Source organism: Palaemon carinicauda, chromosome 41 (assembly GCF_036898095.1).
Source record: "Palaemon carinicauda isolate YSFRI2023 chromosome 41, ASM3689809v2, whole genome shotgun sequence".
NCBI lineage: Eukaryota > Metazoa > Arthropoda > Malacostraca > Decapoda > Palaemonidae > Palaemon > Palaemon carinicauda.
Window position 1 is genome coordinate 33,994,855 of NC_090765.1, and position 15,115 is coordinate 34,009,969.

The 15,115-nt window shown below is 36.2% G+C and overlaps 1 protein-coding gene across 1 annotated transcript; it reads left to right on the forward strand.

Annotated features, from left to right (window-relative positions):
• The first annotated feature begins 5,584 nt into the window (after positions 1–5,584).
• On the forward strand, positions 5,585–13,839 carry Atg12 (Autophagy-related 12). The gene is made up of 3 exons (XM_068364142.1): positions 5,585–5,811; positions 8,817–8,953; positions 13,532–13,839. Exons 1-3 carry the CDS (start codon positions 5,712–5,714, stop codon positions 13,652–13,654), a joined length of 360 nt encoding a protein of 119 aa, XP_068220243.1. The 5' UTR covers positions 5,585–5,711; the 3' UTR covers positions 13,655–13,839.
• The last annotated feature ends 1,276 nt before the right edge of the window (positions 13,840–15,115 follow it).

A 15,115-nucleotide genomic window follows, 5' to 3' on the forward strand; every position in this document is an offset into this window, starting at 1 on the left:
CTGATCAGCCTCTTCTTCTTCTTCCGGATCTGGCTGGAGAAGTTAGACAACTTTATGACGTCACAAATACCATGGCCAAAAATCGCCACGATAATACTAAACAAATAGTTTATATTAAATGCATATATTCTTAGTTGTTAATTTTCAAATTTTATATATTAATAAGATAAGAATGAGGTCATGTACATGAAAAATACCTCCGATCAACGATTATATAAAAAGAGCTACCTAGCACTTTTACGGCCTTGGCAAATGAGGAAGACGTCGGGGTTCCTTATACATCACTTTAAGGACTCTTTTCCTGGTCCTGTTAATCAGCGGTTATACACAAATATGTCTACTCTGAATAAAAACCATCTGAGTGAGCGGTATTGGGGTACTGAAAGTCCAGCCCGAATAGAAAAATTTCACTTATTTTCTATTTTATTTTACTATCTTCATACATAGGCCTCATACAATGTATTCATTTCAAGGAAACTCATGTTTTTTTCCTTTAGATATTAATATCAACCACGACGTTATCACCAAATTCATACAGCAGATACTACGTCATCAAAATTTAACTTATATCAATAAAAAATTACTTTCCAATTCTTACATAAAGCCAGACAATCATCTTACTACATGTAAAGTTTATATAGGAAATATTTGTTTCAATGGTGTTACTGTTCTTAAAATATTTTAATTTTCCTTGCTTCCTTTCCTCATAGGGCTATTTTTCCCTGTTGGGGCCCTTGGGGTTATAGCATCCTGCTTTCCAACTAGGGTTGTAGCTTAGCATGTAATGATAATAATAATAATAATAATAATAATAATAATAATAATAATAATAATAATAATAATAATAACATCAACAACAATAATAATAATAATAATAATAATAATAATAATAATAATAATAATAATAATAATAATGATGATGATGATGATAACAACAACAACAACAACAACAACAACAACAACAACAACAACAACAATAATAATAATAATAATAATAATAATAATAATAATAATAATAATAATAATAATAATAATAATAATAATAATAATAATAATAATAATAATAAATAGGAACTCCATGCTAAATTCACGTAGATATTGAATAAATTTTATCAAACCAACACAACAGCCTACTGTAGTTCATCCATCATTGTAAAATTTACTTTAATTATAAGGAAAATCATATTCCAAGACATCTCAATGACATTAGCATTTATTAAAATCCAAATAAGTAGTACTTAATAAACGCCATCTGCCCTGCAAGGCCTACCAGATTAGTTTGACGTATATATTCTTGGGTATTTCCTATTATTATTATTATTATTATCATTAAGACTTGCTAAGCTACAACCCTAGATGGAAACGTAGGATTCTATGAGCCCAGGGGAAAATAGCCCAGTGAGGAAAGGAAACAATGAAAAATACTTCGAGAACAGTAACAATCGGGTAATTGAATCAGTAGAACTTCAAAAGTTCAAACTCGCAGCGAATATTTTTATGTTGAACAGGTTTACATAGGTCCTTTTATAGTTTATATATCAAAAATCTGTTTTAATGTTGTTAGTGTTTTTAATTCTTTTACAAAAAACATTACTTCTTATATCGTTTATTTGTTTTCTTATTTCCTTTCATCACTGGTCTATTTTTCCTTGTTGAAGCCCTTTGGCATATAACATCTTGCTTTTCCAACTCGAGTTGTAGCTTAGATAGTAATAATAATAATAATAATAATAATAATAATAATAATAATATGTAGTAATTCTCATAGATATTTTGGACGTCCGATTCTGATAACTTTATGGGTTATTGTATATATTTTAAACTAAATTCTTGCTTTAATAGACACCAAACGTAATGCAATTATTATTATTATTATTATTATTATTATTATTATTATTATTATTATTATTATTATTATTATTATTATTATTATTATTATTATTATTATTATTATTATTATTATTATTATTAAGCTACAACCCTAGTTGGAAAAGCAGGATGCTATAAGCCTAGAGACTCCAACAGGGAAATTAGCCCAGTACGGAGAGGAAACAAGAAAAAACAAAATATTTTAAGAACAATATCAACATTAAGTAGCCTATAGGAGTGATCCTTTCTCAGATTGAGACCTTTTTATGTCTTTCTCCTGCTTTGTCTTATTACCTTAATTGATTTTACTTCATATTATCCGAGGTCTCTTTTCAAGGTAGTCACCATCTCCTTTAGGGCAGAAATCTGCTCCTCATTTATCACCTGAAGGTATTGTCTCAAGACTTTCTTCATAAGAAAGAATATGGAGAGGAGATAATTGTATTATATTGACATTTTTCGACAATTGTTAAAGATTTTGAAATGGGTGAACTGCAATGAGTGATGTAAACAAAAATTTCGAACAGTAAAAAAAAAAGGGGGTGGGGGGGAATCAAGCTGCATGTACTAAATACCTTAAGACGGAAAAACACACATAAAACGTGAAGACTTACTTTGTTAATTCATATTGGCTACTCAGGGCATTTGAATTGCTTTCAGTTCCCCTGTATTTTTTCAGGTCGTTCTTCAGTTCTTAATATTTTGTTATTTTCTGCCTCTCATTTCTGTTGAGGACTAAATCACTGGGTTACATCAATAATCTTCACCGTTTTCTCTTCTTTATTCCAGATCGCAATATCAGGTCTTACAGCTCCTCTGCTTATTACGTTTTGTGTTTTCTTAAATTCCATAGTGTTACAGTAACTAATACTAGTATTAACGCAGTTAATCACAAGTTCCTTTATTGAATCTTCATCTAGACACTTCTTTAAAAAAGCAATGTTTGGTAATATCCAGTGGTTCTTACTACATTATTTATTTAAGTATTGAGAGACATGTTACTGTCCAGTGATACTGTAAGGACATCGTCTTACCCGTCGCGTTTCCTCCCCCTGGACTCTTTTCTGTATAATGTAACTTTATTATTCATTCCACACAGTGGATTTTTGTATAACAATGTTGCGCTCTTTAGGAGCTTTATATCCATGTATAACATTGTATATTTCAATAGGCTACCGCCTTGGTATTTTATATTTATATTTGAATCAAAACACAAATGATTGTGGTGGTTGGAAATGTTTCCTTCCCGGACTACTTATCCGTCCGTTGCATGTTCAGTAAACCATATTCACGTTGCAAATTCATTTATACAAATATAAATCATTCACATTCAAATTACATTCTTTTACGGGCTGCCCAGCGGCAAGAGCCCGCGTTTTACATAAAGTAAGGCAATCTACACACACACACACACACACACACACACACACACACACACACACACACACACACACACACACACACACACACACACACACACAATTCAGTAAACCTGCTTTCGGGCTATAACCTGGAGTGCATCCAGGGTTACTCTACCTCTCCCCATATTCCCCACTTCCCTACCCTTATCCCAGTTAGTTAGTAAATTGTCAGTCTCTCTCTGCTCGTCTTGTTGTCCTCACAATACCACCAGGTCACGAACTTTACTAGGTACGAGTATAGGGACCGAGTTATAATTAATATCTATTTAAATGTCACCCAGTTTTTTTTCTTAAGATGAATTTCTTTCCAACCACCATAAAATATGTTTTATTTCTTCTTAATTTCAGTTGTTTAACTGTCATCAATTCCCTATTATTATCATTACTACTACTACTTGCTAAGCTACTATCCTAGTTGTAAAAGCAGGATGCTATAAGCCCAGGTGCCCCAACAGGGAAAATAGTCTAGTTAGGAAAGGAAATAAGGAAAAATTAAACATTTCAAGAAGAGTGACATTAGAATAAACATCTCCTTTATAAACTATAAAAACTTTAACAAAACAAGAGGAAGAGAAATTAGATAAAATGGTGTGCTTGAGTGTACCCTCAAGCAAGAGAACTCTAATCCAAGACAGTGGAAGACCATGGTACAGAGACTATGGCACTACCCAAGACCAGAGAACAATGGTTTGAATTTAGAGCGATCTTCTCCTGGAAGAACTCCTTACCATAGCTAAAGAGTCTCATCTACCCTTACCAAGAGGAAAAGGGCAACTGAGCAATTACAATGCAGTAGTTAACCTCTTGGCTGAGGAAGAATTGTTTGGTAATCTCAGTGTTGTCAGGTGTATGTGGACAGAGGAGAATATATAAAAAACAGGCCAGATTATTCGGTGTTTGAGTAAGCAAAGAGAAAATGAACTGTAAACAGAAGGAAGGATCCAGTCTAGTACTGTCTGGGCATTCAAAAGACCCCCATAACTCTCTAGCGGTAATATCTCAACAGGTGGCTGGTGCCATGGCCAACCTACTACCTACCCTAACACAGATAAGAACCTGGTTTAAAGTTTCAGTAATACCATTTATTATGGAGAAGTAAAATTATGTATCATCTACAAAAAGTTTAAACTTCACTTCATGTCTTTGTAGTACTTTTGATAGACCTATAGATACATAATAATGTTGGACCTAGTACACTTCCCTTGGGTACCCCCTACCTAATGAGGGTTTTCAATTTGTACATAGTAGTTTCTGTCAACCAAGTAATTTTTTAGATACCAAAATGCTTGATCTTCAATAGCGATGGACCGTAAATCATCAAGTGGTAGTGTAGTAGATTGCTTTGATTCTATCACTGTGTCTCCTATTTCTCTGTTTTCCACAATTTTGGCTTATTTTTATTTAGTAGTCCAGCATTCACACACACACACAACTGCCTCTAGCTGCATTCAAATCAATATAATAATTTGTCCAAGACATTCACCAATGTCCTAACCTAGCTAAAAACAAACAGAACCTCAGTTATACCAAGTCTTTCTCACAACAAACAATCTGTAATTTTTACTACGCCTACCAGATTTCTTATTTCATCAATTTCAAAATTTTCAAGCAGTGACATTTCCATAATGTACAGACCATTACTGGATTTTTAAGACTAGTTAAGGAGATAGTGGAAGACCAAATAAGGGAACCATTTGGGGAATGCTGGGGAAAAAAAAATATAAAAATATGTAAACAAAAATATGATATTAAAATTGAAAACATGAGAAAATATAAACAGAAAAAAAACTCAAGAAAGAAATAGAAAGTAAAGTGGCCAATAAAAAATATAAGAGAAGAAACCAGAAAAGACTAAACTGGTGTTTGTAAATGGTAATGGCAGAAGATATCACATAGGGGAACTTAACACCAAGGAAGTATTAATAGCTATGTAAACAATGTTGAATATGGTAGAATTAAAAGAAAATTATAGAAACAAGAATAATAAGGATAGGCTTTGTGAGTTGTGTAGGGAGGCAGAGGATACTACTGAGCATATGTTTTGTTGTAATAAATTAAGACATTTTAGAACAAAAGACATAAAATTAGGGAATTTAGAAACACCAACTAAAGATGTTGCCTGGTACATTAGAAAGGTTCTGGAAGTATATAAGTAAAAGTATGCAAGCTGTGAAACTGTCTGTGTAAGAGGTAAGCAATGACTATGAATTTTCCTAAGTAAATAGCAACTAATATGCTTCTTTTAGTAGTATGCCCACAATCATTGTTTTCAAATCTGTTATGTTGTGGAGAGAGCAACGAGGAAAGTCACAGAGGCACTGTTGCAAAGGCTATTAATGTGATTTATTGTACTCTTATGTTATTATTACATTAACGGGTTCCTTTGTGTAATATAATCTTGCATTACAAGTCTTACTTATTATGGAAGAGGCCAAGAAAGAAAGTTCTTCTGGAGAGACGACTACGGAGACGCAGGAACAAACAGAGCAGCAAGATGTCAAAGAGGCAGCCAACAAAAAGAGTAAGCAAAACTAGTTTTATTCTTCATCACCATAGTTTAACCCAAAAGATTTTCATCAGATTATTTTGATAAAATTTAACTTAGAGTACTGCAGTGTAAGGGGGGTCCCTGGGGGGCCTTATTACTCCCCTCCCCCCGTTAGCTAAGTAGGTAAATATACGGCTTGTAGGTTAGGTTAGGGAGGTAAGTTTTAGTTATTAATCCACGCGGGAGCAATTGGCCGCGGACATACAAAAGCTCCGGCTAATGCATAAAGGGAAACATGTTACCCTTGCCAAAACGGAGGAGCAATGAGATAATGGGAGCCTTTGTATATGAACGGCCAGGTCCCCCCCCCCTGTGGATTAAAAATGGACATCAACTAACCTAAACTTACCCCATTAACCTACAAGCCGTGTCCTTACCTACATACATCACGGTGGGGGAGGGGGGTTCACGCCGTTGCAACCCCCCTTACACTGCCGTATTCTAAGCTAGTCATAATCATACATACACCCCAGATAATGATCAATTGTGGGCATATGGCAGAGCAAAAACTAATAAATGATTACCTCAATTAATTCAGAAAGTAGTAATAAGATGAACACATATGAATGACTCCATAGAAAATGGGACGGAAAGACATGTTTTTTATGCGTCTGGAAGTCCTGACGAACACAAGCTCTGGGGTTTATGTATGATAACGGCCACCTGTATGTATTATGGCTAACTTAAAATATGGCAGTGTAAGGGGGGTCGCAGGGGGGCTACCGTTAGGTAAGTAGGTAAGGACACGTCTTGTAGGTTAGGTTAGGGGGAAAGTTTAGGTTAGGTGATATCCATTTTAAATCAACTCATTTTGAACTGGCCGCTAATATATAAAGGCTCTAATGTTTTGACCGTGTTTTATTAATATCACTCGGTATTCAGTCCGCTATAAGTCAAAACCTATGAATTTCCGTCAGAAATCATTATCAAAATCGTTAAGATACACAATATTCCCGTTTTAAAGCCATAGAAAATATTTTGGTATAAAAATTTACTGTAAAACTTAGTGGTTTCATTATAGAATAATGCAGTATTATTTAGGGCATTTGAGCTTGCATAATTGTATAAATCTTGGTGTTATTAATGAAGTTACAGTTTTAATAAAAAGAATCCAAATTTGCTCCTTTTGTCATCTTAGCACAGGTCACAGGAGCTTCCTTCCACCCTGTAGTTCCCAAAAAAACGTTATACTGTATATTATTTTTAAACAGAATAAGGGGCTCAACGTTTCTTGTTCTAAACTTCTTAGTTATATGTTTTTAAGCAGCCTTTGTTCAACGGACAGGGCCTTCTGCACACAGAAAATGGGAATTTCCATCCCATTTTCTAGTCACTCATAGCCGTGTCCTTCGTACTGCAAAATCTCTATACAGAAGGTCCTCGACTTACAAACATCCATACATACAAACACAAATCCAACTGAAAATAACAAAGATAAAATTGAGAAATAGATTAATAAAACAAAATTATATAATTTAATAGAGTAAGAAAAAACATTATGTGCAACAACCTGATATTTATTTCACATGAAACGGCTATTTTTTGGCTTTGGTATCTGGAAATTGTTAGTATGGGAGTCAGGTTAGTTCTATCTTTTGCCAAAATTTGACTTACGAATAATTCAATTTACAAACAGCTTCTTGGAACCTATCAAGTTTGAAAACTTCCCCAGCTAACTTAACCTACCAGCCATGTCCTTACCTACTTACCTACTGGGGGGTGCTTGTAACCCCCCTGGGCCTGTCATATTCTTAGCATACCCTGTGTTTGCTTCCCAACCCCTTCAAACCTGGCAAGGTAACACAAGATCATATTTTTTACATAGTTTACACTTGCCTCATTGAATGATATTCACCTTATTGTAAACTTGCCGCATTGAATGACATTCACCTTATTATATATATTGACATAAATAACTACAGCTGTAACTTACATTACTTGAAGTCAATTAAGTCGGAATCTTTCTAAAGGACACCTTTTTTTTTTTTTTGCGGTGTATGAGATGGACAGTTGCGTCTTTTACGGTGCACTATATGCGAAGCGATCTAAAATAACAATAACATCTTCATGAGATAGTTTGGATCTTTCAGTAAAACTTCCATGTTTATCGGCAATCTTCCCTCCGGCATGAACTATTTATCATAGATTAATTTCCAGCGGATATATATTCCCAAACATAAAATTAGATATTAAATACCATTTTGGTTGATGTTTATTCGAAGTAAAGAAGCAAGTTAGATAGTGGAGATTATCCAACATGTCCTCTCAGAGAAAGACTTTTCATGCGAGGTTGCTCCAGAGATGTCAGGAATTCTTTAACCTCTGTGTATGAAGAAGTGGGCCATCTTCTGTTGATGTCCAGGAAGAGGCTTTTCTCCTCTCGGAGACTCTATTCCATTGATAGTTGGAATGGGGACTTCCTCCCACTTAGGGATGAGTCTCCTATGTAAAGGACAATTGTTTTTGTACTGGAACCAATTAAAAATTTGGAGATAATTCTTATTTTTCCCAATAATATGAACATAATGCTTTTCTCATACTTTCCCACCATCACCAACCCTTAGAAAGTTCAGCAGTGACTAGTGTTCTCAGTGAACAAGCTGGGAGGGACGGGGCTTCCCCGCTCCTAGTCGGTAACTACTGATCACCAGTTTACACTTTGTTATAAAATTTTAACTGCTTTGTATTCCAGCGTCACAGTTATCTGTCCTATGTAAAGAATTCAGGTGTGTATAGCTAGGTCAAATACGAATTATCTCAAAATTTGTTAATTCCCACCCCAAAATATCTCTTGTGACAAATAGGGCTTCTATCCCCAACCACCAGTTATTAACCATCTACACTGTACCTTGTTTATGATCTAATGGCCTTGGCAGCTCCACTGAAATGATAACCCTATTTTAAAACTCAGGTTTGTATGTATAGGAATGATATAAATTAAGTTTACAATTTTTTATATGTACTGTATTTTATTTCAGTTGATGTGTTGTTGAAAGCGACAGGAGATGCTCCTATTATGAAAAAGAAAAAATGGGCCGTTGAGGGAGACAAACCAGTTGGGTGGGTTGCAGAATTTATTCGAAAGTACCTTAAATTGGAACCTTCTGAATCATTGGTTGGTATATCTTTAACCTTTGTGAAATTTAATTTTATAAAATATTGTATTTCTTTTTTTTTTTTTTTACACTTTTGGTGTTCATGTAAAATTCTCATCCAGTTGAATTTCTGGCATCCATTTCAGACAATATGTTCTTACATGTAATGCAAAACTTCACCAATGCAACATTCATTTAAACTTTAAACGGAGTAGTAGTAGTAGTTAGCGGGTGGCAGGTAGCCTAACCTTCACTTAAACTACAGTTTCCAAAGGGTACAGACGTGTTGCTTAGCGTCCTCACCTGGCTTTTTTAATCTTTGGCTTTTACATCCAGATTGAATAACAGGTCTTGCAGTCATGTTTGAGGGCTATTATGGAATGAAGGTGCAGGGTTTCCTGATAACTGAAATTGCCTTACCTGCTGTTCCAACATACTGGTTCCTGTCAGGCTGCATGTCTGTTTCTGTCCTATCCCTCGTGTGTGGCTAACAACGAAAATGACGGCGTGAGCCAAAGGAAGGTGCTTCGTCGGCAGAAGGGTTCCTACCATTGCCGAGTGTAAAAGGGATATTGTTTGTGGTGTTGGTGGCAAATTCCCATTTGGGGCGGTTATCTCCAGTTTTGCCCACTTTTACCCTTGCACTGTTTTGGGTGGGGCGGCTATCTCCAGTTTTGCCCACTCTTACCCTTTCACTGTTTTGGGTGGGGCGGCTATCTCCAGTTTTGCCCACTCTTACCCTTGCACTGTTTTGGGTGGGGCGGCTATCTCCAGTTTTGCCCACTCTTACCCTTGCACTGTTTTGGGTGGGGCGGCTATCTCCACTTTTGCCCACTCTTACCCTTGCACTGTTTTGGGTGGGGCGGCTATCTCCACTTTTGCCCACTCTTACCCTTGCACTGTTTTGGGTGGGGCGGCTATCTCCACTTTTGCCCACTCTTACCCTTGCACTGTTTTGGGTGGGGCGGCTATCTCCAGTTTTGCCCACTCTTGCCCACTTTTACCCTTGCACTGTTTTGGGTTATCCAGTCTTTTCTGGTGAGGTTGTTCTGCTGGGTAGGCCTTCGTGTGAGCTGGGCAACACCTCATTGGATAGTCAACGGTCACTTTCCTGCCACTTCTCTAGCGTACGAGCAACTGTTTGGATTGGTTTTTTGTCCATCCACTGTTGCAAAGCTTTTGCGGGATTTTATTCCTTGCCCTACTTCCTGAAAATTATGGAGTGGATGCCTAAGGTTATTTATTTGTTTATTCTTTTCAGTTTTTGCTAGCATTTCTCAGTGGATATGGTGTGGTGGGATACTGGCTATTTTATATAAAGATGGTAGAGGTGTTTATTATAGGGTACCAGTAATAATCCGACAGGACTTATTTAGCTCTGGATCTACCTAATGTGCATGGCATGATCTTGCCCTCATTTGTGTACTGTATTCCGCAGTAGAGTAATAACGTGCTGTGGCTGTTTGTCTCAGGGTTTCAGAATCTGTTCCCCAGCTGGTGTTGGTGAGTTTGCTATTGAGGTTGTTCCTATTTGCTATTTTATGTTTGTTTTTATTTGTGTGTTCTTTAAAGGAAAGCATTCTGTCAAGTGTGACACCTAAGTAGACCAAGTAGGGGTGATTTTCCAGTTCTTTGTCACCCCATTTGATCTTTAGCTTTCTGTTTGCCTAGTGATTGTTCAGGTGGAAGGCAGACACCTGTGTTTAGCTTAGATTGGCATCGAAGTGCCACTTTTTGTAGTAGGTGGAGAGGGTAGTTAGAATGTTTGAGTCTTTCTTCGATGATGGTGAAGTCTGATTGTGTGGAAATGCACAGGGTGTCTGCATCTATGTGGATGTTCTGGTACTGCTGATGGTAATTTTTATAAATATTAGATAACATCGGTGCCAGCATTGACCCTTGTGGAAGGTCATTGTTCTGTATTCTCCATCTACTTTTTCTGCCAACAATTTCTATGAAAAATCACCTATTGGTAAGTAATGATTCAATGATGTGAACTATGCTGGTATTCCATACAGTTTGAGTCACCTTCAAAAGAAGCGTTCCATAGTTTACAGTGTCATATGCCGCCGTAAGGTAGACAAAGACTGTATCAGTGATTTGCTTCTTCTCAAAGCAATCCTCGATGTATTGCTTCAGGTTTAATACCTAACTGCAGCAGGATCAACCTGGTCTGTCGACAGTTGGCTTCATACGGGCTAAGATCATTCGTTTGTATAATTTGTAAAGGTTACTGTACAATAAGGATATTGATCGATAGCTTTTTGGGGATAATGGGTCTTTCCCTGTTTCATCAGGGCCACTATTATCGCACTTCTCTAAATCTTTGGGATTTTGTAGGTCGTTGCACAGGAATTGCATAGCAACAGGAGCCATGCTTTTGTTTTGTCTCCAAAATTTAAGATCATTCTGTTATTATGCCATCTAAGTCTTCCCAGATTTGAGATGTTTCTTGACAGCATTTAGTTTGTCTAGGGAGAACAGTTGGAAGTTGTTACTGTCTTGCATGATATGGTCCATGTACTGTCTCATTTTTTTTTTTTTTTTTTTTTTTTTTTTTTTTTTTTTTTTTTTAGCTAACCCTGCACTTTGTCATGAGGCTTTTCATTCAGCAGTAATTGATGCGCTAGCTGTTTGGGGGTCATGGCAGCTAATCTAGGTTGGGGCTTCTTTTCCGAGTTCTGATTGTTGATAGTTCTCCTGGCATTTTTGCTGTTATCGGTCATATCTATGGAAGTTATGACTGTGCCAGCATTCTTTTCTTTCGTTGCTGATTGAGGCTAGAAGGGCCTTCCAAGTTCCACGGTGCTTTCGACAAAGGAATCTTCATTATATGCCTGAGTGTACTCCGTGTATTAGTCTTTTGATTATTCGTTGAGACCTGCAATGGTGTAGCTCTTCCTGCAGCCTCTAAGGATGTGTTTATTTGAAGCTTCCCAAAAACAGTGATTGGAAGCCATTGTAGTGCTGTGGGACTCGGCTGTTATTGGATATCAATCTCCAGGTCTTACTCGAAGCTTTCCAATTTTGCCTTGCACAAGTTGAATCTTGGTCTAGGTTTAGTTTGTTGGGGTCTGATCACAGGCTTGTGTCTATTATTATTGGTCGGTGTTGCAATTTTGGTATAGGGTCACCAATCTATTTTACAGTATCATCGTAATGTCTTGAGGCAAGTGCTAAGTCAGGGTTATATCTCCATCTCCAGCGTGTGCTCTGAAAGGATACTTTATCCTTTGCATCATGCAGGATTGTTAGGTCATGGGTTGCGACCAAGTTTTCGACGGCCTCACCATTACTGTTTGTATGGCTGTACCCTCAGGAGGTGCTTTGGCTATTGAAGTCATTAATTATAAGACATGAGTTGCTTCCTAGTTGGTAAGTTTTTGTCCATGGGAAGTTTGTTGTTGGTGGTTTATACACATTCGTGGTGGTAATGTGTTCAGTGTTGCATGAGATGAAATCTTAATACTGTATGGTTTTTAGTTGTACAGTACTATACAGTACTGTATAGCAGAAATTATGACAAAGTTAATTTTTCTAAAACTGTATCGTTAATAATTCTTAGTATAAATATACAGAAATAAAAAACTGACTTTTGAGTTGATTAAATAATTTATCGAAATGAAATTGTTCTTGAAAATAATTCAACAAAGACTGGTCAGTATTAACAGATTTGTGAGTGTTAGCAGCTACTAGGAGTTGATCTAATTAAAAATTAAGCCCTTGGGCTTATAGCATCTTGCTTTTCAAACTAGGGTTGTAGCCTAGCTTGTAATAATAATACATACATATACCAAGGCCCTTCCCCCAATTTTGGGGGGTAGCCAACATCAACAAATGAAACAAAAACAAAAAAGGGGACCTCTACTCTCTATGTTCCTCCCAGCCTAACAAGGGACTCAACCGAGTTCAGCTGGTACTGCTAGGGTGCCACAGCCCACCCTCCCCCATTATCCACCACAGATGAAGCTTCATAATGCTGAATCCCCTACTGCTGCTACCTCCGCGGTCATCTAAGGCATCGGAGAAAGCAGCAGGGCCTACCGGAACTGCGTCACAATCGCTCACCATTCATTCCTATTTCTAGCACGCTCTCTTGCCTCTCTCACATCTATCCTCCTATCACCCAGAGCTTTCTTCACTCCATCCATCCACCAAAACCTTGGCCTTCTTCTTGTACTTCTCCCATCAATAATAATAATAATAATATTCTTTATTTGGGAAAATGGATTGTCTCTATGTACTAACTTCTTACTGAGAATTAAGTAAAGAGCACAGGATTGGTCATGAGTGTTGAATTTCATTTGTTTGGATATTTTTAGTTTATACATTGAGGATAAACGTTGAATTCCTTACTGTGTGATGTAGACCCAGGATGTTCTACATTTAACTTTACATTGTACAGTATGTCTGTATAAGACTTTCATAATGTTTTGGATGACAAAGTTTTTTTTTTCTGTTTCGTGTCATCTTCATCAAAGGTTGGTCTTGATATCTTACGATGATGAAAATTATATGTCTTTAAAACTTTGTTGAACATTAATGGTATTGAATTTCTTTCAATTACATTAATGGTATTGAATTTCTTTCGATTGCAGTTCGTGTATGTGAATCAATGCTTTGCTCCAGCTCCAGACCAGATAATTAGAAACCTGTACGAATGCTTCGGTTCAGATGGCAAGTTAGTTTTGCACTACTGCAAGACACAGGCATGGGGCTGATGTTCAAACTTGTATCTTTCTCTTGTTGCTTTGATTTTTTATGAACATTAATCTCTTCCATGTGATAGACTGATTACATTGCAAGGATAGATTTTTTACATTTGGAGCTAAACATAATTCCTATTATTTATCAAATATTTTTTGTGTATTTTGAAAATGTAGCTATCAAATAAAGGATTAATTTTAATCGTAACTTTCATCATTTGCAAAGTATTTCTAGAAACATTAATCAGGTTTCGTTTGATTTATGACAATGAACAGTTTTCTGTAAAGAATGTACTTTTTACCTTTGCATACCAAAGGTCTTCTACTTAAATACATTTTCCTGAGCATTCCGTCTACATCCTTCAACTAGTGTTGCAACTTAACCCTTTTCCCCCCGGGCTATTTGGAAATTTCCAACCCTTAAACCCCAAGGGGTTATTTTTTTCCCAGCACATTTTGCAGTATATTTTTTTTAAATTGCTCTAACATCCTTAGTTTTTGTCATAGAGAGGTCAGGTTGGTCTCATTCTCTTGGAAAATGCCTGAATTTTCTCAAAAAATTATCAAAAATATGAAAAAAAAAAAATTTTTATAGCAATTTTTTGCAAGGACGTACCGGTACGTCCATGGGGGTAAAGGGATGGCTTTTGTGAAACGTACCAGTACGTCCTTTGGGGGTAAAAGGGTTAACAGAGGCATTTGAGGCTTTTGCTTTCCACATTCAAAAGTGACATCTCGGCTTATCTGATGCATCAGTAGCCACGACTCCTAGTGGGTAACAAAGACCATGTACAGTATTATAACCTAAATGTGAACATTTTTATATGCCAATAGTAATTCCACTTAATGTTTAGTCTAATTTAAACTGTGCTTTTAACATTCAAGAGTTTTATTGATTATGTATCATGTTTTAAAAGGTGCCTCAGAAAGAGACCACCATTATAATGTATCTGGTAAGTACAGAAGTGTGAGTAGACACTTATAAATGTAATTAATTATCAAGGAAATGAAACCAGAGTCTAGTAGAATATAATCCATATTAACAACTGGTATCTGATGGGGTGGTGGATAAGTGACATGAAAACTTATACAAAAAAATTATTTAGATGAAGACTTATATCATTAGTATCATCAGGTTTAGAAAAAAGCAATGTAAAAATGTCATAATTATAAGAAAAAATAAATCTGCATAGTGTACGTGAATCCATGATTAACCACTTAATATCTAATGAGATGGTGGAAGAAGGATTTGAAGACATTGGAAAAATTATTTTGTAAATATCCAATATGTATTTTGATGTTGGCTGATAAAATACAGTAAAATAATGTTTTGACAGCCAGTAGCTAGGCCTGTTCTCATTTGTTTTACCCCATATTGCTATGATTCTTGCTATGTTACATATGAATTATTTGGCCTAGGGCAAAACTCAGCAACTTACCCATTGGTTAGTCTAGGTTTTTGTCACTCCCCTGATT

Coding starts and splice junctions, on each gene's coding strand:
- Atg12 (XM_068364142.1), top strand. CDS start 5,712: ATGGAAGAGGCCAAGAAAGAAAGTTCTTCTGGAGAGACGACTACGGAG. Junction 5,812..8,816: donor AGAGGCAGCCAACAAAAAGA/GTAAGCAAAACT, acceptor ATTTTATTTCAG/TTGATGTGTTGTTGAAAGCG. Junction 8,954..13,531: donor TGGAACCTTCTGAATCATTG/GTTGGTATATCT, acceptor TTTCGATTGCAG/TTCGTGTATGTGAATCAATG.